This window comes from Mastigoproctus giganteus, chromosome 10, assembly GCF_048544385.1.
Source record: "Mastigoproctus giganteus isolate SK-2022 chromosome 10, ASM4854438v1, whole genome shotgun sequence".
NCBI classification, from domain to species: Eukaryota; Metazoa; Arthropoda; class Arachnida; order Uropygi; family Thelyphonidae; genus Mastigoproctus; species Mastigoproctus giganteus.
Window position 1 is genome coordinate 125,221,003 of NC_143584.1, and position 23,143 is coordinate 125,244,145.

Here is a 23,143-nt window from a genome sequence, read left to right on the forward strand (position 1 = left end):
TTGGACCAGGTAAAAAAGAACTGTTGATGAAGCACTTGTCTTTTATGATTTGTCCCTGATAATGAATTTTCTTCCTAATGAAGAAGAGGTAGTCTGACAATTCATCCACAGCAGAGAAGACTCTTGATATTTCTTTGCCAGCTTTGTTACAAAAGAAACAATACAAGTGTGCACAACATGAGATGAAGTGAGGGGCTGCTTTTTATTTTCTTTTTTTTTTATTTCTTTTTGTGGTGGTTTTTAAAACTAAAAAAAAAAAAAAAAAAATTAAATTAACGAGTGTATAATTTTTATAATGATGTAGAACTCTTTAGGAGACTAAGAAGCAGTGATAGCCAGCTTATGTATGTTTATGGCAGCAGCCTGAGTAGATATTAGTTTTAACCATTACGATGGTTAGGAACAAGACCTTAAAATTATAGATGCAAACCAAAGCATTTTTACAATGGCAGGTATAAAATGAAATATTACCACAAAGCTAAGTGGATTGCTTTGGAGCTGAATCCGGTCTTTGGTTTACCATTTGTTCATAGTTTGCCACTTTTCAGCTATGGTCAGAAAAGTGGCATATATGTTTTAATGCTGCAAAATGTAAGATTCCATACTTGACAAGTAACAACCCCAGAATATATAGCAATACCCCACATAGCGATAATTAGTACCGAAAATGTTCCATGTTATGTGAAACTGTGCTGGTTGAGGTATAATTATAATGAGTTTTATAGAAAAAATTTTTTCCATTCCATTTATTTGTACACAGTTATTTACAAATTATATACAAAACTTACAAAGAAGATATATATATTAGCATTAGCATTAGTAGAGGCATTTGATGCAAGAAAGCAAGCTTATGCAACATCAGCCATATGTATGTATGTATGTATATATATATATATATTAATAGTTATATTAGTGATAAAAGGAAAGAAAGTTAAAAGACAATAACTAATATTTATGGGTTAATGCAGTTGCAAGCAATCATGCAATTAGAAAAAGTAAATCAATCCAATAATAAGAATACCATCAGGGACTTAAGAAAACGCAAAAAAAAAAAAAAAAAAAAAAATTTTATTATTATCGCTTTTTACCGACAATCTAGATGACTTCAACTGGGGCCAACCACCCAGAATGAAGGCAAAAAACGACAAGAAGTTCTCTGTTTCTGTGATGATCAATATATGCTAAGTAATTTAAATCTAAACCAAATATAAACCAGTATAGGCCAAATATAAATCGAATATAAATAAATCGAATGAAGATAATTAATTAAGAAAAAATTTTTTAAGAAAAAATATTAGAATCAAAGGTAAGAAATATAAGTAAAATATAAATGTAAGCATATATTAATCATCGTTGACCCGACAGAGAACGTAATTTAATGATTAAAATAAGATTAAATATATAATACATACTACATTTGACCGTATCTAGGACATAATGTAATAGTCGTCAAAATAATATGTGGTGCCCCCTATGTGATGGATACGGTAAAAATAAATAAATAATTAAATTAACGCAAAGAGAAACATGCAGATAATAAGAAGAAAAACTAAAGGAGTAGGAAAAATAGAACCTGAACTCCACAAAGGCGAAAAATAGTGGTATAGATAAGAAATAGTTTCTCCTACGTCCTCGGATTGCCCTAATAATTTCGGAGAAATAAAAATAAAGAGTGTAGGACAGCTTAAAGGCATTACAAGATATAAGTTGTGGCTTGGGTATGCCCGGGATCGCAAACCCGTTCCTATAGTCCTATAGTTCCTATAGTTCCAGCTCAGGGTCCTACTATAGGAACGGGTTTGCGATCCCGGGCATACCCGAGCCACAACTTATATCTTGTAATGCCTTTAAGCTATCCTACACTCTTTATTTTTATTTCTCCGAAATTATTAGGGCAATCCGAGGACGTAGGAGAAACTATTTCTTATCTATACCACTATTTTTCGCCTTTGTGGAGTTCAGGTTCTATTTTTCCTACTCCTTTAGTTTTTCTTCTTATTATCTGCATGTTTCTCTTTGCGTTAATTTAATTATTTATTTATTTTTACCGTATCCATCACATAGGGGGCACCACATATTATTTTGACGACTATTACATTATGTCCTAGATACGGTCAAATGTAGTATGTATTATATATTTAATCTTATTTTAATCATTAAATTACGTTCTCTGTCGGGTCAACGATGATTAATATATGCTTACATTTATATTTTACTTATATTTCTTACCTTTGATTCTAATATTTTTTCTTAAAAAATTTTTTCTTAATTAATTATCTTCATTCGATTTATTTATATTTGGTTTAGATTTAAATTACTTAGCATATATTGATCATCACAGAAACAGAGAACTTCTTCTCGTTTTTTGCCTTCATTCTGGGTGGTTGGCCCCAGTTGAAGTCATCTAGATTGTCGGTAAAAAGCGATAATAATAATTTTTTTTTTTTTTGCATTTTCTTAAGTCCCTGATGGTATTCTTATTATTGGATTGATTTACTTTTTCTAATAATATTCTATATATATATATATACAATTTTATATACATTAACATTCTCATTAAACATATATAAGATACTATACTATATGTGACCTCCTGTTGCTTTGCATACGTGTATCCCAGAATCGAGGGTGGCTCCTAGGCAAAACCCAAACCTACCTAGTTATTCTGTTCTGGCATAGAACCTGTACGAAGCAGGCCTAAAAACATGTGTGGTATTGCCATCTCACCAATGCCAATAAGGCAGCTACTGCCTGATGCCCTTGTCTAGGCCCGGATTTACATTATCTGTTCATGCCAAAATGCACAATTCCTGCACCCACCGGAGGTAATGCAATGCTAGTGGGTGCCAGCAATCTTGTTGTCGAGTGGAGGAACCTCCACAAATTATCTTCAGTACCTCCGAGAAACTAATTATTATATAAATCAGATATATACATCACTTGTTCTAAATATGCTCAGAGTCTCAGAATTCATGACAACCAGGAAACCCAATATATAATTAGAATACATACAATGGACAAAGTTTAAGTACATAAGTACTACACAAACCTATGCCTCTACAGAGACCACCTCCACATTCAATTAACAACACTGTAGTCTGTCTGCTAGAACTTTAAACCTTCTGACAAACACAATGAGATGGCTACAAACTCTTTCACATAACCCTTCTGTTTCACAGAAACAAATCTTAAGAATAACAGTTAACAGAAATGTATATATAATACCAATTGTCATAAATCAACACAATAATTGACATATATCATCACTATAAGAATTTACATAAATCTTCTGTTTTCGCATAAATCCTTTGTGTTTTGTGAAGTCAATCTCCAGGAGTTCTTAGCTGAGTCCTCAATGTAAAGACAGTTCTCAAGAAGATTTGCGGAGCATTGAAATTATCACACTGTTCAACTGGGATATTTACGTTATTCTCCATTAACTTTGGAATCATAGACATTAAAATCGCTCTGGGTTGAGAATACAATGGAAAGTTTAGATGTACATGAATCCACGTTTCATATTCCCCACATATGCAGTATGGGTCCAGCTCCAGACCACGCTTAAATAACTTAGTCCGGAGGGACTAAGAAGATAAGAAGTTGCCATAGAAGGCCTAAATTACAAAATAACTCCAGGGGCTGTTGTGAATTCCACTTGTGCGATATACTTTCTTGTAACAAGCCTCAATTTGCTCTCGTCCATCTTCTTTGCCAAACAGCAGTAAATTCCTTCCAAATCCTTTTCTTCTCTCTTTTAAATTCACTGGCTGGGTCAGTTGTAACACCAAGCATTGTCTTAGATTGACTTTTTTTTAGATAATATATCAAACCCTGGATTACCATCAAGTATTTGGAGTGTGTTATTTGAAACAGTCCTTGGAACATTATTGATTGTCTGAAGAACTGATCTTTGTGTAGAGATAAGTTACTGTTTCACTTTAACCTTTGATACTTTTTGGTACTTTTGATACCAAACCTTTGATACTTTGATACCAAACACTTGCTGCGTATGAATAATAGGCAAGAATATGGTTTTATAATAAAGGTTTAACTTTTCTTTGATAATTCCTACTCCTTTCTGGAGACTATGACAGAGGCTGTGAAAAAACGGATTTTATCCCTGAGTTTTGACACGAGGCAGAAAACTGAGTTTGTTATCTAAAGTGATACCAAAATCCTTAGTTTTGGATACATAAAAGATTTGGGAATTATTCAGTCTGATTCTGGGCAGTCTATTGTGGCTAAAATGATTCTTAAAAGTCATAAAACTGGTTTCACTGGGGGATATTTTCAGTTTGTTGACTGTAGCCCATGCTATCATATTATCCAAGATAGGCTTGTAGTATTTTCCCTTCAGTTATTCTTCTTGTGCTTCCATCAGCCACAATCACCAAGTCATCCACATAAGCTACCTTGCTGATACCATTGTGTTCCCTCGTTAACCACTGATCTAGAACAGTGTTCCAAAAGAGAGGTCCCAACACTGATCCTTGCGGGCATCCTCTGAAAACCTGAGCTCAATACGTAAGATGTTTAGCCACAACCTTAATATATCTATCACTATGGTACGATCAAAGAACACTGTAGATATACACATCACAGTCTGTGGATCTCAAGCTCCTTTGGCCATTTTCCCACCATAAAGTATTAAATACACTCTCGAAGTCCACAAACACCGTAAGTACGTATTTAGCAGGTGAGTTGGACACAGTTGATCAGATCATAAATGCTGATTTCCCTTTCTTGACGCAGTATTGCTCTTCTGGGCATAAATGATGTTCTACTATCATTTTTAGGATTCTTGGGGCTAACATTCGCTCAAATAACTTCCCCAGGTTGGCTAAAAGCAAAATAGGTTTGTAGGCCCACAGATCCGATATTCATCTCCCAGGCTTGTGCAGTATTTTGAGTAGAGCTATTTTCCATTGATGTGGAAATGTTCCTTCTAGTAAACACTTATTCATCAAATTTAAAAGAACGTGTGGGAAAACTTCAAAAAATTTTACAATGACTGTATTCTCAATCACGTCAATCAATACCTTGGCATTTCTTGCCATTGAGCTTTGCCACTGCAGTGGCCAATTCCAGGAGTGTAAAGGGTTCAGTGTCCAATGGTCTTTCATAAATTTCATTATCTTGACGTATTTTCATTTGTTCAGGTGAATCAAAGTCCCTTAAATCTTTGGGAAATAGGTTGTTAATTATGAAATCCACCGTAGACATCCAGTCTTGAGTCAATATACTGTTGACCCTCTACTTTAATGGTGTTATAAACATCCACGCAAGCCATTTTGTTCCTTGATATCGGAAACAAAGACCCCACAGCTCTTTGTTTCCGATATCCGTAACAAAATTTTGCCAATACCTTTCTTTGGAGTTGGCAATTGCCTTCTGATAGTTTTTTCCTTAGGTTACTGTATGCTTCCCTGTAAATCCGAACATTCTCAGCTGAAAGGTGCGTATGTTGCTGGAATTCTTTTCTAGCCTGTTGTAATTGCTTTCGCAGGTTACTTAAGTCTGAAGACCACCAAGGAACAACAAGACGTTCATCTGGTCTGCTTTCTTTTTGCTGAGTGCTCCATTGCCAAATACAGGTGGGTCTGGACAAAATTTGTAAACTCCATTGCCGTCATAACATTTAAATTGTCTACAACATCTGCAATGAAAATGTTGAGGAGGTGATCTTTGAATTTGTTTCATTTAATACTAGTCATTGAAAAACATCTAAGGTCTTCTGGCTGTGAATCATTATATTGCTGTCATGGCTTCAAACCAAATAGAATAGCACAGTGGTCGCTATTTACTAGGCTTGGGATAACATCCCAGTCAGTGAGAATTTCATCTATTTTGACCATGGTAAGAGTGACGGCATGTTGGATTCGCCATTCATGATAGAGAATGTGAACGGCTTGTCAGACAAGTGCATGCTTAAGTTGTAGGATAAAATTAAACCCTCGAGCACTAATCCTCTAGGGTCGGTAAAACCGCTGTACCAGAAGTTGGATTTGGCGTTTAGATCTGCTGTTGTTATAAGATTTTTAGAACCGAAATTAGTACGTATATTTTCCAAATGACGGAGAGTCAAGTGTATGTCTTCAGCTGGCTGTCAGTAGACAGACGCAATATAAAAACTTGTGAAAGGCGTTGAAATCATTAAACAGGTTACAGTGTCCGTGCACAAACAAAATCTGGTTCGTAACAACCAGATCATTATTTAAAACAAATGTAGCACTTTTTGAAGGTTTGTCAAGTGAATGAATAATTTTTGCTGAGGTGGGAAGTTCCATTACTTTATGGGCCCCACCCCCTACCTGCGAAGAATGAAAGGGTTCCTGTATGCAAATAATATCAAAATTATTTTCTAATGCTGTTATTCCGATCTCATCCATTGCCACTCTTGAGTGCTGACCATTTATCTGAAGAACTTTTACACTCTCATATATAATTTTACATAAAATTGGATTCTTACTGGCCAATTCTATTGCCAAATTTGAACCGTTATCACTCATGTTTGGTTCTGCAGTCCATAAGTTTTACTGATTTCAAATATTCGGGACACTTGGTATCCCTTACAGAATGATTATAATCTCTACCACGTTTCTTGCAGTTGATACACTTTGGAGACTCTTCTTTATGGGGACAATCTCCAAAGACATGACCACCCTCTGCACAGTGTCCACAAGAAACTACCTTGTGAGAACAGAATTGGGTCGAGTGGGCAAACCCCAAACAACGGAATCATTTGCTTACAATCGTAAACTTACGAAACCTGTGTGATGTGAATCCAAGATAGATTCTATCACTTTCCAGGATATGCCTCATCATACGAGGACTAAATCCAACCACCCAATTAACCACTTTTGTACCCAATCCAGAACTATAAGTTTTTAATGAACAGATCATCAAGTTTGTTGTTTGTTTGTTATTTGGTTTTTAGGAGCATTAGCAACTAAGGCCATATTGCTCCGTGATATGCGGTGGTCATTCCCTGACTTTTCCGCATCCTCCGTATTTGGTGGTGACGGACTCGAACCCCGGTCTAATCAAGAAGCGTGTGCTACGCACTGCTGCTCAGATCATCAAGTATATCCTCCTTAACATATTCATGAGGAACACGATATATGTACAAGTTAGTGGAAACGCATCATATTAGTACACAGCTAAACTCTGAATTAGCAAATTTTTGCAAAGGCGGCATTGTTTAAGTTATATCTCATATTGTGAATAAGTAACGCTTCACCAAAGGAGAAGGCTGTTGTTACTGTTCTCAGCGGATACCACCGCCCAGACGGCACCGTTTCAGGGCTATTTGGCCCTGAAATGTACCCAAGTGATGTAATGATGACAAAAACGGTTAGGAAGTATAACTCCACATTATGAGAGATGCCTGATGGTGTATCAGATGAATTAAGACTAAGATGCATTGAGGGTTTATGCCTCGGGCTGCAAGAGAATTCTCTTGCAGCCCGAGGCATAAACCCTTAATGCATCTTAGTCTTAATTCATCTGGAACACCATATATTAATACTGTTGGATCAGATAGCCAAGGTTTCTTCATTGTAAGACCTATCTTTTTCAAGGCCAGAGCAAAAGAGATCCTATTAGCATCTGCCGAAATTGTGGTCTCCACAAGGATTCCCTTATTGCTAAGGAGACGAATACCTTTTATTTTCATCTCCTTGTGGTCACACTTAATAACCTGAGTTACTTTCTGCTTTATATTCTGACTCGAACTCAAGGAAGATTCCTCAGTTGGCCTTAGAATAATCAAATTCTGAGGGTCAGGCACACAACACCCCTAGGAACCTCTGTCTGAATCTTGGTTTATCCTGGATGACAGCAGGATCAACCAACTTGAGATCCTGCCTGCTACACCTCTGCATAAGACTTCTTATTAAGTTCGATCTGGCAATGTAACATTTGATTTATCTGACAAGCACTGTCCTCCAGATTCCTGGCTCGAACCTTGAGGCTCTACCATAAATTCTGTTAGATGCAGGTTTTGTTGTTTTACTTGACTCTGTACTCTTTATTTCTCCTAAAGCCCTTCTTATCTTAGCCAATGTCACATACACCTCTGAGGTTCAAACCATCTATAAAAGAAAACCTTTAATTCTCCCTACTATAAACATTAACTATTTTATCCCCTACACCACCTGGGGAATCAAGAACTCCATAACCCTCACCGTTCTCGGCTGTGCCAGTTTGATTTCCATAAACGAGAGATGGGCAATTCATATCTTCTTCATCGTTCAAAGTATCCATTTTTGTTTTGTCATTTAGGTTTGTCTTTTTCCTGTTTTGTAACAGTTTTAGGGGTCGTTAACCTCCTCTTACCTTTTTTCCTTACTGGTGTGTGGAAAATTTCTTTTTCTGAAGAAGATGTGAATATGCTTCAAATTCCTGAGACCAGGTAATATCTCAGTCTTCTTCAGACATTATGTTGAGTATAAAAACAAATGATACCACAACAACCAATTAATTCCAACAGTTTTATCAGTATATGTCTATATAGACACTTCACCCCACCCAGGATGAAATCCGCATAAAGTGTTGCCGATTTCACCAGGGTGTGTTTTTAGATCTCAGTCCCTATTTCACAGGGTGCACCACAAAAATATTTACAAAATAAGTACTATCAAGGCAATTCTTATTTTTAAAAATAAGATCCTCAGCTCCAAAATTAAGAGGGTTACAGCCACTTTGTTTCTATAAAAAATAGCCCCTTGTTAACCTATCGGACTTTCTTCAAAATTTAAATGAGTAATAAAATTTTTAAATTCTAAGTAATAAAAGACTGATATATCCACAGTTTTTGATGACATATAAATATTTAAAAGTTTCTCTCTAAAGAGGGCCACCCCAAAACCAGTAAATCTCCAAGGCAGTGAGACATCAAGTCTCCATTTTGTGTAATGTTATCTCAACAGGACAATGTAAAGTCTATGGGAATTTTCTCAAAGGAAAATCCTCTATGCTAAGCCTATGAGGTTATAGGCTTTATATGTGTTGCGATTAGAGTTCAAAGACAAAATTTTCAAATACCAGTATCTTGTAGGTCTCTTCAATACCTGCAATAAAATTTTATCCTATGACTCGCCAATCTTATCTCTATCCATGCCATATATTTTATAAACGTAACAACTCTTTAAACCGCACTTATACATAAAAAAAAAAAAAAAAAAAAGAGCAGAATTCCATAGGCATTTAACACTACCATCGCCATGCCACCTATAATTTTATAGAAACAGTCTGCATACATTGGCAGTGTCCAATATTTTTTTATTTCAAATCCTTTTAATTGGCTATAAATCTATAAACAACTTGTGCTTGACAATTAAAAGGATTTGAAATAAAAAATATTGCAAAAATTTTATTAATGAAAAGGTAACTTCATGAGAGATGAGAAAAAAGCTTTATTGTTTATTTAGGTATTTTGATAATAGTCTGGTGAAGTCGTCTTTTCTATTTCTCGGCATACAAGTCTTTGTAGCATCGAATCCCATCTTGTAAAGTTTGCCGTATCCTGATGCTATATTCAACATCCAGATCTCTCTCTATTCATAATTGCTTCACAGGCCATATCAACCTCCCGAAAAACTTTTTCCAATTCTTCTTTGGAAAATTCTTTTGGTGCCACTCCAGTGTTATCCACTTCAGAATTGTTTTCCTCTTCTTAATATGCAGTTCACTCATCAATTTCAAGGAAAGTTGAATCATCTAAGTCATTTGCATGTGAGTCAATGCAGTCACGTACATTGGCAGTGTCCAAAGTTTCGAATCCAAAGTCCTTTTCGATCTTCACAATGTCTTCTGCAGTTTTCTGAACTTGTGATTCAAAACCAGTGAAGTCATTTGCCATATTGGTCACATGCTGCCAAACAGAATGCATGTTGTTGGTAGTGATTTCTAGCCAAGATGAAGATATATTTTTGATCATATTTAAAGAAGTAAAAAATAAACTGTGAAATGAAAATTTGAAAAGCTATCACATCGTCTCGTCAGGATCGAATTAAGAATACTGAACACAGTTGCACGTTGCCACCGCAGCATATATGTATGCGTACCTAGGCTACGACAATGCAGCATACATATACAGGGTGTCTCAAAAATATTGGTACAAACATTTAAGGGAGGTAGGTAACATCTAAAGGAATGTGAATCGCATAGGAACCCATAACTAGAAACGTTATGGGAAAGTAGTAGCAGAGGCACAAGAAGCAGAAATGACACAAGACAGTAATTAGTGGCAAACATTTATTTGACATAATATTAACAATGGAGTAAGAGATGGATGCATTTCATGATGTTACAACAGATGTTCGAAGGTTCCACCATGAGACGCAATGCATGCGTGGTACCGACGCAGCATGGATTGGCGGACACGGCCGAACACGCCTGGAGTTTCTTTGACAGTAGTAGCAGCACAGACGAGTCTCGCCACGATAGATTTGAGGGCCCCCACAGAACGAAATCAAGGCTCGATAAATCAGGTGAGCATGGGGGCCAGGCAACGGGTCCACCACGGCCAATCCATCGACGCCCAAAACTCCTGTTCAAATGGTCACGAACACACCTTCCATAATGAGCAAGTGTCCCATCATGTTGAAACCAAATTTTGCATCTCACATTTGCTGGAACATCGTCAAGTAACCCTGGTAGAACTTGTTCAAGAAAGATCCGATATTTAGTGGAGTTCATACTAAACAGGTATGGGCCAACTAAGCAGTCACTGACCGTACCAGCACCTCCGTAGCCAGGTGGGCATGAGTGGCAGTGCATAGCACACACTTCTTGATTAGACTGGGGTTCGAACCCGTGACCACCAAATACGGAGGATGCGGAAAGATCAGGGAATGACCACTGCATATCCGCGGAGCAATATGGCCTTAGTTGCTAATGCTCCTAAAAACCAAATAACAACAATAACAACCGACCATACCTGCCCACACATTTATTGCGAAGCAACATTGTCGCATGGAGGCGCACACCGTGTGGGTTGTCGTGGGCCCACACATGAGCATTGTGCTGATTGAATAAGCCTCATCCGTGACCAAAACATAGGCTGGAAAATTCAAGTCTTGAACACTTTCTTGGAGAAACCACTACGTAAAAGCCACACGTGCAGGATGATCTTGGGGGAGCAGTAACTGAACCTTTAGAGATGAAAGGGGTGTAAGGAATCGTCATGCCAGACACGCTGTACACTGCAACGAGACACTCCTAAGGCAGAGGCAACGGCACGTGTGCTGGTAGTAGGATTATTCTGGACGGCATTCAACACACTTGCTTCCATGGCGGGAGTTTGTGTCGAACGTGGTCTGCCTGCACTACTCCTGTTACCTCTAAATGACCCATAATCACATAAATTTTGATGCACACATGCAAACAAACGGCGGTCCGGTACATGTGTGTCTGGGAAGCGTTCTCCATAAATTCGTTGAGTGGCTCGTCCATTGCCCTCTGCTAATCCATACACTAGGTGCATGTCTACCAGCTCACAGTTTGTATATTGATGTATGCTCTTCGTGCGGCAACTACTGCTTGAATGAGTAAACCAGAAATTTTCCCTCTCGCGAACTGATGAACAGCGCCGTGTACCGACTTACAGTGACGTTTCTGGTTATGGGTTCCTATGTGATTCACATTCCTTTAGATGTTACCTACCTCCCCTAAACAGTTGTACCAATATTTTGGAGACACCTGTATGTATGTAGAGAATGTGTCTAGGCTATTGAATGAGTTTTAATATGTACAGTAGCTGAAAACCATGTTATAGTGAAACTCGTGCTGTTTGAAGCCATGCTAAACGAGGTATTGCTATTTATGCTAGACAACTGAATTAAAGCCAATACAGAAGGAGGGAGAGTTTGGTGGTTACAATTTAAGCAGTTATGAAGTACTCCATGCAATGTAGACAGGATTGTCTGGGATCATAGTATTTTGGCAAATGAGAGCCCCTAGCACATCTCAGTGATTTATCAAACATTTACACATAGAGATACAGAGGTCACAATCCCCTCTATCCATCTAATGAGATCACAACCGGGAAAAAAGACTGTTTCTTGAAGCAGTTCAGAGATGGCCAACACACTTGATGAGATTAGAAAAAGGGCACTCATATGAATAATGAGCTTGACTGTGTGAGCCTACAGACAGAACTAGGTACCTTAAATGGGATCTGATTGAGGTCTGTAAGACAGAGAGGATAGTAAAATGGATGATGAATGAATGAAAGTGGAATGTTCATGGTTATTAATGAAACTAGAACTAGTTGCCTCTATGGGTCGATGAGGTTTGAGAGCTTAAGAAAATTCAAGGGTCAGCTGATCAGCACCTACTTGAGGAGAAACATGAGGATTTTTTTTTTTTCCCCGAAAGCCTAGGGCTTCTTTGAAACATATGGCTGATACTAATTGAGCCATGCCCAACATTAGGTTTTTCACAAAGAAAAAGTGGCATGATTTTTTCTGAAAAAAAAATTTGACTCTGAACTCGTTAATATCCACTTCAATATAACCAGTCTGTTACAGTTATAAGAAATCTCTTATACATGCACCACATAAATATACCAGTTGGAATTGACTTTAAAATTGTACAGTCTAAAGTTTTTCATGTTGCTTAGTTGTATTTAAATGCTTAATATATATTTGAGCTTTCGTTATTTACTGATTATATACTTGAGGTTCCTTGATATTCATTTCATGTTCACCTGGGATTTATTTATGTCATAACAGTTAATGCTATTTAAAACTTTTCAGCATCATTCATATCGTACATTCCAAGGAATTACTTGCTTAATGCAGATTTCAACAAGAGAAAAAGATTACATCATTGACACTTTAGAACTTAGAAGTGATCTTCAAATATTAAATGAAGTATTTACAGATCCAAAAATTGTTAAAGTAAGTAAAATTATTAATTTATTTTCAGTGCTAAACATTTTAAAAGTTATAGAATTAACTTGAACAAACTGCTGTTTTACTTAAAATTGAAAACTGCTTTATTAAACAAATGTTTCAAGCAGTTTTTGTTTGTTAATATAGAGATGGAGATTTCATAATATTTTGACTGAATAAAATCCTTTTCTTTTCTTTTTTTAATTTCCAGAATTAAAGGCAATAACTTTCCTTGTGTAAAAAGAGAAAAAAAAAAAAAAAAAGTGTTTCATAAATGTGTTATTGTTGTTAAATTTAATGTTTCTCATTAAAATTTCTAAGAATAAAAATGTAGGTTGATTGTAAATACATTCCTTGTATTTGTCCTGTCTAAAATATAGATATTTATTAGAGTTACTAAATTATAGATGATTTATATCCTTATGAGAAGAAATAGTAATGATCTAAGGGCATATGTAAATGTTTCATTTTCAGTATTTTGCAGTACAGAGTGGTTGATAAAGGTACTACATAAGAACACTAGAAGGTAGAGAGAGAGAGAGAGATTAAGGATTTGTATGTTTATAGTTATTTATAATAGCATTGAATATGTTAGTTTATACTTGGATGCAAGAAAAGAGAAATTACATCTGTAATAAGGAAGTGTTTTATTTATAATATAAATTATATCTGATATGTTTTGTTTGCCTTTGCATTAACATGGTTTCTGTGCTTGGTATTTGAAGTCTGAAGTCATTTTTCACTTTGATAAGTAAGCAGTCTTTTATCAGAACAGGAAGAAAATTGCATTAATTTTTTGATGTGGAACTATAAAAGATACTGCAGAAAAGCATGACATTTTCCTGTTGAATGGATCTCTTTGAAGAGACATTAAAAATGTTTCTTAAAAATGAATTTGGACTGTTAGGCCTTCTCATCTTTTTTGCTATGTTATAGGGTGGCCTGTAAGTAAGGCAATATGTTTTACTCTAAATAAAATAGTATTTTAGCTATATATATTTTAATTATTATTGGCTCAATGGAAAGGGCATACATTAAAAAAAATAATAATAAAATACACACACACACAAAATTGTAGTCTGTTGAGCACAGCAACACACAGCAAGGCATAGTTCCTCATAAATGTTTCACATTCTCTCATTATTGCCTGCTGAAGCTCCAGTAGAGACTTGTGCGAATTACCTTATCCTTTAAGAATCCCCACAAAAAAAGTAGTCACAGGATGTTAAATCTAGGAGTATGGAACCCTGCTGTCCGATCCATCAGCCTGGGAACTTTTTGTCAAAGTATTTTATTTATCAGAAATTTTTGCAGAGTGAGTTGGTACCCTCATGCATAAAAAAAAATGAAAGTCCAAGTCACCTTTTGTCTAAATTCTGGTCCAGACTCAATCCAGGAGCATTTAAATTCTTTGGAATGATGTAATTAACTAAAAGTTTACATGCAAAATTTCAGAGCTCTGTGGCTCCTTCATCAATGGCTGTTATAAAAGCAGAAATAACTTACATATTGCAGCAAGAACAGAAAAAAATAGTGTTTTTTGTAAACTTAGAGATTGCTCAGTGAAGGAAATCCAAGAGAGCATAAAAGGAATCAATTTTATGGTTAAACTAGTGACAGTTTTATTTGATGAAAATCCTCCTTTGAGAACTGAAACTTTTCTTTGGCTGGGAAAAATATTTTCAAACAAATTTCTACCAGATTTAGCTTCTTTTTTTCTTTTTTTTTTTTTCCCTTTTTTGCTTTCTTTCTTTTTTTTTTGCTTTCTTTCTTTTTTTTTTTCTTTCTTTCTTTTTTTTTTTCTTTCTTTCTTTCTTTTTTTTTCTTTCTTTCTTTCTTTTTTTTTTTCTTTCTTTTTTTTTCTTTCTTTCTTTTTTTCTTGCTTTTTTTTGTTCCAGATTCACACAAGTTACATAAAATTCAATGCCTCTACTGGTATTGGTTATTATATTTATAGTTCAACTTAGACAAATTTTAGAAGAAATAGAAAATTTTTCACCTTTCATAACATGCTATACTTTATTTGAAAATATAATTCTAGGTGGTTCATGGAGCTGATATGGATATCCTCTGGCTTCAGAGAGATCTGGGTCTATACATTGTCAACTTGTTTGATACTGGTCAAGCTGCTAGAGTTCTAAACTTTGCACACTTTTCTCTATCCTTCCTGATGAAACATTATTGTAAAGTTGAGCCTGACAAGCAATTCCAACTTGCTGACTGGAGAATTAGGTAAATAGAGCAAATCAACTTTGTTTAAGGTGCCAGATGATTTATATTTTAACTGACCTGTGTGTGTGTGTGTGTGTGTGTGTGTGTGTGTGTGTGTGTGTGTGTGTGTGTGTGTGTGTGTGTGTGTGTGTGTGTTTCAATGTAAAAAAAACTCAATACTGAATGTAAAATTTTCTTGTAAAATACATGTTTTATTTGAATTTTTTGTGATTATTAGTCATTAATACTTTCTTAGTCATTAATTATTTCATTAATAATATTTTGTCATGGAGACATGCTGAATAATAAGCATGTCTCCATGACAAAATTTTATTGACAGCTCTTTTAGCTTTTTGCTGGTTAAATGAATAACTTTAGACCACCGAGTATCTGTAAAAATTACTTTTTGTAGTTTTTAAAACATAAGAATACTTTATATAATTGCTTTATTCTTCCTGTGATTAAATGTTCATATTCAGCCATTGTTGAGCAGTTCTGATATAAAATGCTGATATGGTTTGCTGGTCTGAAAAAGTTGGTTCATAAACTTTTTCATAATGCAAAATTTGATGTACTTGAAGGATTGTAATAAATGAAAATAATTAAAAACAAAGAATTAGATAATGACATCTCTTCTGAAAATTGTACATAATTTTACACCAGCTTTCCAGATTAATGAAATTAAAAAAAAAAAAAAAAAAATGAAAGGCTAAGGAATGAAAGGACAGTTTTAAAATTTCATTAATATTAGCCGCGTGGTGCAAGGAGGTTAAGTGTTTTTGCTACATCAGCCATAAAATTTACTCCATATAGGTACCAATCCAGATGACTTTTGTATCTCCCCAATGATTTTTGTATTGTGCAAGCTGAAAAACCCAGAATAACTCACATGGAAACAATACATCTTCCACCTGAGATCAGCTAACTACAGTCTTGATCAAAAATTACTTTAGAAATTCCTCCAGTTGTCAACAGGAATTGAACCTAGACCTTTCCAAAACAGTGACAGACAGTGATGATTGTGCTGACTGCTGTGGAGGGCATACTTATTGCATAAAAAATTTCCCATTTCTGAAATAAGTCTCCAAGAATAGTTACTTCCTGTGGGACAGTGCATTTTACTCATTGTGATCTCACCTAAGTGTCAGACCTACTTACTTCTGATTACATGGGTAATCAGAGGTAGGTAGGTGTGACACTTAGGCTGAAAGCTCTGCTGAGTACTTTGAGTCTCTAATTTAATTCCTTTATGGAGTGACCCATTTCTTCAAGCACTCATTCATATAACAAAGCAAAATTTCCATTTAATTTCCCCCCCTCCTCCCTAGGGAACCAAACACAAAGATATCTGTGTTTGGTTTCCACGCAGTGCACATGATAAGGCCCTGATTCATAGGAAAGCCAGCTTCAGCAGCCAATAATACCTGAAACAAGGCATGCTTGGTTATCTGAGACATTTTTCTGCTCAGTTCAAGATATAATTTCTTTTAAATTTAAATTAGTCCTACAATATTATACCTGAATACTACTACTACACTATACAATATGTTAATGCTACAATAATAATAGTAATAATACTACACTACTTCAGCTAGTTTGACAATAAATATAGATTGTGATTTACATTGTCATTACATTATCAGGGTCTTTGAATGAATTAATATTCAGTCGGAATGAATAATATTATAGACATATATATTTCCATTAACTTTATCCAGTTTTCCAGTGTTATATTTTTTTAATACATATTTTATCTTATAAGTCAATTTTGATGCATAATAATGCCAAACAACAAAATTGGCCAAATTATTTTTCACTTTTACATTACCTTTACGGAAAACCAGAATAAGGAAACAGCCCAACATATACGCATTCCTATAAATAAATAGTCTAAATTAAAATTAAATTTGAATTACATCATCTGTTGACCTTCATTCCAATGGACCAAAATGAGCTGTTTGAATTATTTGCTGGACTAACAATCAACATTGTCACCTTCTGATGAGTGATTGAAAGTGGTAAAAAAATTACTTTTTTTAGCATTTTTTTAGTTGAATAAGGTAAAAACTAATGAAAGAAACTAAAAGAATAATTTATAATTAAGAGAAACTGATGAAAACAAAATTAATAAAATATGAATTGAATAAAATTTTTACTCATTATCCAGGCAGTATTTATATAATTTTTCTATATCATGACAATCCAGATTGCCTGGAATAATAACTATATACTTATTTTACAACTTTTTTCCAATTATGGATCAACAGATAATGCTTTGAGAACTAACATATGTATTGTACTGTTAAATTTTGGATTGTTAGTATTTTAAGGTTTAAATTTTAAGACATCAGTGTAGTGGCAAAAAGCAGTGGGCCATATTACCTAAATGATAAGAACTTAATTTAAATTTAACAAATTTGTCTTGCCATCATATTTTGTGCACTCACTATAACACTTGATATGCAACCTGAGGCTTGTTTTCTAATACTTTGTGCAGTTCGATGATTTTAAAATGTGTTCGGATAATTTTTAAGCAGGTTGGTTTCCATTGCAGTTAGACATCAAACTCTGTCTCCAAGAGCAAAAAAAAAAAATCAAATGGGCTTATATTCACAATTTTCCCATAATTGTCACATATAATGTATTTGGGAATAAAATTACTACACAAAGTAGTACCTCGCAGTCTGCTATATTCATATGGTACTTCTAAAGCCTATGGGTGTGCTATTATTAATTAATTTACTTTTTAGGCTGGCAGCATCCTTAAATCACCCCGTTTCACTATTTGTAGTTGGTTTCTCTTTGTCGTCAAAAGGTCCGTAACGGCACTAAATCCACGTTCAACTAAATGTCACTGGGGAAACACAATTAGGAACTTTTTCACAACGGTCCAGGATAAAGATTTGTAATTTGATCTTCAACTCTTCGTTTGGTTTTAATTCAATCAGTTCTTCTTGTAATTGCATTACTGTTTCCTCAACACTTGAAAATGGGTCTAAAACCCAATATGGAATCTTCATGGTAAGAATATCTTCAAATTGTTCAGAAAAGTTCTTATGTAACGCTTCCAAATGATGACAGCAGACTTGAATGTCATCATGTATTTCTGCCTTTTCCTTGAGAGCTGAAAGGCTCAGAAACTAGTAAAATTCTCCCTGTCCCAAGTTGCGTTTGAACAGAACAAGCTTTGAAACAAATGCAGATATAACAGTCTTCATTTTAATCAAATTCAGTTCATCTCCTTGCAGCTGCAAATTCATTAAACTTGAAATATAAATCTGAAATATAAGCTGTATCACTTTTAAACTGTTTCAAGTTGTCTTGCAGGGAAGCATCTTTGTTTTCAAAGAATTCTAAAACTGTCTCAAAAAGACTAAAAGCGACTAACAGGCGTCTGAGTCGCTTTTAGTCTTTTTGAGACAGTTTTTCAACAACTAGCGAACTTCAGTATGGAGTAGCAAATGATTAAATACTTCATTGTTTTGTTTGCACAACTGGCTGAATAATCTGTCATTGAGAGAATTGTTTCTGATTTTGTTAATTGCTGTAATGATGCCTTGCAATGAGCAATGCAAGCAATCACTAAGTTTTTTTGCAACTAAATGTTATTGATGAATCACTTAAGTGTGCAGTGAATCCACGATGGCAGCCCACCATCGACAGAACTCCATCATTTGCAGCTGTCATATTCGTAAGAGGAATCTCTTTTTCTTTAAAAAAACTCTTCCACAACAAGAAATATCGACTCTCCTTTAGTATCTGTTACCAAATGTCTGGCAAATAATAACTCTTGAGTTAATTTTTCTTCTTTTATAAACCGAACATAAGCTAACAGTAAGGCTACATTCCCTGGTAGAGTTGATTCATCCAATTGTAAGGAAAATTGGGTAGTCCTCAAAAAATTGCATAATGTGTCTTCCACATCCTTGCCAATTTCGTCAATTCATCGTAATGTATTCTTGCTCAAAGGAATTTTCTTGATTATGTCAGTTGTGGCTTTCCAGATTTGGCAATCAGTAATGAAATGTTGTGAGAGGCACATAACCCATCATTTTCTTGCTTTGATGCATCATACTTGACGTCAGCCGTTTGCAAAATTGGTCTTGAAGTGCTTGAAAATAAGATAAATCTTTCTCTTGTCAGCATGAATTTTTTTCAAGTGCTCTCCTAATCTTGACAGTTTCATAGCTTCATTGGAAAACACTTTTTGGTAAATCAGGTGTTTAGTCGGCTCGATTCATATGGTTGCGACTTGCGTGTTTTCTTGCCATGTTACATTGAATGCGAGAAGCACTATTTCGTACCTCCTGCACATAAAGTCGTATGACTGAAAAGCTGATTTTACAGTAGAGCTGTTTGAAGTTTAATGGTAAGCTTTTTGTTTCAAAATAAATTTATGTTGATTTTGCTGTGATTAAATTAGTTAAATAAGTTAATAATTCTTTAAATCAGAAAAATGGAAATTGTTTGAACTTCAAACAGCTCTACTGTAAAATCAGCTTTTCAGACATAACTTTATGCGTAGGAGGTATCGATTTGTATTTTTTTTTTCCATTTTGAGCAGCATTGCGTCCCCTTGCCTTCCAGTGCCTCCGTAGCCAGGTGGGAAGGAGCACCAGTGCGTAGCACATGCTCCTTGATTAGACCGGGGTTCGAGCCCGTCACCACCAAATACGGAGGATGCGTATATGCGTATCACCACATATCCCGGAGCAATATGGCCTTAGTTGCTAATGCTCCTAAAAACCAAATAACAAACAAACAAACCTTGCCCTCCAGTGCCCCTTACTGATCCCTTGCCTTCCAGCGCCACTTTGAGTTTTATAGCACCCCTCTAGATGCTGTGTCTATTTTCAGATCAAGGTATGTGGCTTGGGGCGGCTGTTATTATTGATACATTCAGTTATCACTTTATGTAATTTCATCATAATTATCATAATCTAATAAAATAAGGTCGTCTATGAATGAGAATTTTTATGCTGTTATCTAGTTTTTTCATAATAATGCAAGTATAGGTTTACAATATTACATATTGCAAACTTGTACATATTGTTGACTTGCATATATGTAATATATACAGGTCAACAAAGAGTACTCCAGACATGCAAATAAAGACAACTGACTGTTAAATATCTGAATTTTACCATATCATGGAAATGATATAATTTGAGCTAATATTATTTTGCCATTTGTTGACAGCAATAACAACAGCTTTGCTAAGGTGTTCAGAAAGAAACCTCAAAGGAAATTCATTTTATCGGTTTAACTTTCAAATTCCTAAGAGATTCTATTATATTTTTAGTATTTTTACAAATTTTTACCAATCTGAAGTATTTGGAAATAATGTTACTGTGTATTCTTCTGGATATATTGCAATACCAGTATGGCAACCGGATAGTTTGAAAACTGAAGGTTTTTATTTTATCATAAACTTTGGTGCATATTTTATTGCTTTCCTGGTAAATACATAAATCCAGGTGTGATGCTGATAGAGAACTATTCTTGTACCAACGAACATATTATTCCTCTGAGTTGGTGCTCGAATGTACCAACAATCGAGCACCAACTCAGAGGAATAATGTTTCCATATCCAAAAAAATAGGTTCATTTATAACTATAAGTTAATCTATAAAACAAAGTATTAAACAACTATTTAGGTTCCATTTTAATTAGGGCAAATAATTGCTCAAATAATATATTTCCCCATTGCAATATCACAGTGTGCTCTATACAGATTAGTACCATTGAAGACATAGCTATTAAATAAACATAAATCAATAATATTCTTCCAGTAATATTGATTGCATTGATTTATGCTGATACAATGTATAATAATCATTAAAAATGGTGGTAGGATTACAAGACACTTGCTTATAAGTTACACTGTTGTCAAGCTCATTCAATAAGGTAACGGTGTAAAATTATTTGCATATTATACTCTAATTATTAAGAGCCTTATTAGTAGTAGGAATGCAGTTATACTATGGTGACAAAGGAATTGGATGTGAAAAAAATAATTTTGACATTATATACTTGGATTTCAAGAAAGCTTAGTGGTACAGTGATACTGTACCATTAAAAGACTGCTGTACAAAATTGGAAGTAATGTGGCATTAGGGGCATTACTGCTACCCATTGACAAAATGCAAGGTACCACTGATTTGTCAGTGAATTGCAGTAAACTGTTGTAAATCAATCTGTTGTTGCCTAAATTGATTTAATAATGCATCATAAGAGAGTGCAGTCAACATAATGAAAGCTTCCTTTGGGGTTTTTATACTTATAAGCCAGTGTTATTGCAAAATTATAAGTCCATGCACAATTGCTATTTGATGAACCCCCTTATGTTAATTTTAGAAAAGGCTTAAAAATACATTTGATAAGATAACAAATTGCCCAGTTCCGTATATGAAATGATACACAGGTTACCCGTAATAATATGTTTATAGTGTTCGTCTGTGGATTGCTGATATTTTGGGAGGTAAGAAAAATTCATCATTGTGGGCACTATCAGTGAGGTTACAAGCAACATGCTTGTAATTACTTACTTTTAAGTCTAAATAGAATGAATATAACTGTACCATATGCAAATACTGACATCACTAATAGGTAAAGCATATTTAAATTTATCTTTCTGAAATTGACATTGTCCATAACAACATAAGTAGTTTTAAAATGTTATTTAATAAATGCTTTAGGTGCTGATTAGTAAAAGTACATTTATAGCTAGATTTTAATAATGCATTTAACATTGTACATTTGAAGACAAATAGAATGTTGTTTGATTTTTTTTTTTTTTTTTTTTTAAAGACCTTTACCACAAGAAATGATACAGTATGCCAGAGAAGATACGCATTACTTACTTTACATATATGACTGCATGAAAAATAACTTACTTAGCCAAGGAAATGCTCAGAAGAACCTTCTCATGTCTGTTTATCAAAGGAGTAAGCTGATTTGCTTAAAGGTATGTTTATAACTTATACGCTGTATTGTTTAATAAACTGCACTGATTATAGAGCAGTTTATACATATCACCAAGCTTGGTGATTTCACTCTACTTATCACCATTCTTTTTCAATGATGCTCCAATTGTTGTCCCAAGAATTACGCTGTTGTAATTCTTAGGAATTACAGCAGTTTATAACTTGTAGTATTGTTTTCTTGTATTACTTAGCTAATGTTAGCCTACTTTTCTGACATGTAAAGCAAGCATCTGAAGTTACCATGCTTAGTGATCTCTATAAGCTGTTTCATTAATAAATTTTGTTTTTACAGGCCAATCCAGACCTCTGTGACAGTTATTTTTTTCAATTATGGCCGATAATGTGAAACCAGCTATCAGTTATATTGTTTAAAGTACTTCAATTTAATAATTAAGTATAAAGACACCTGTTTGTAAGAATAAGAATCCAGAACGAAGGATCTAAAGAAATACTCAGGCATACCAAATGAAATGTAGGCATCATCAGGAGTTGCAATTATAATAAGAAAAGAATGGAAAACAAAATATTAGATTACTCTTGGATATCACCCAGAATGTTGAAATTAAGACTAAAAATCCTATCATATACAATAACAATCATTGGCATCTATGCACCAGTAGAAGGCAACGTTGATGAAAGTGTAGATTTTTATGATGAATTACAATAGACCAACTATCAAAAATGAATACCTCATACTAGCAGGAGATTTTAATGCAAGAGTTCGTGGTCAACAATAATGGAAGATGCTTGTTAGACTTCTGAATTTTTAATAAACTTAAAAATCAGAAGTACTTTTTTCAAACACAAGAATATCCATAATTCGCGTGGGAAGCAATAAACACAAAGTCTATAATAGATTATATTATCATTCATGAAAATTTAAATAAAATTAGAGACAATACAGTATTCAGAGGCAGTGAAATTGACAGTAATCACTACCTACTAGAAAGCACTTTCAAAATAAAGAGAAATAATTTTAATAAAAAGAAGAAAATACCAACAAAAACTAGTAAGAAATTAAAAATACGTTTGTTGGAAAATGAAAGC

General features: G+C 34.6%; 1 protein-coding gene across 1 annotated transcript in view; it reads left to right on the plus strand.

Moving 5' to 3' along the window:
• Positions 1-23,143, plus strand: part of Rrp6 (exosome component Rrp6) — a 260,374-nt gene that overhangs the window by 95,705 nt on the left and 141,526 nt on the right. Inside the window, exons 8-10 of the mRNA XM_090383738.1 lie at positions 12,762-12,905; positions 14,941-15,131; positions 21,921-22,077. Coding sequence (XP_090239864.1) covers positions 12,762-12,905; positions 14,941-15,131; positions 21,921-22,077 — 492 coding nt within the window. The remainder of the gene's footprint in view (positions 1-12,761; positions 12,906-14,940; positions 15,132-21,920; positions 22,078-23,143) is intronic.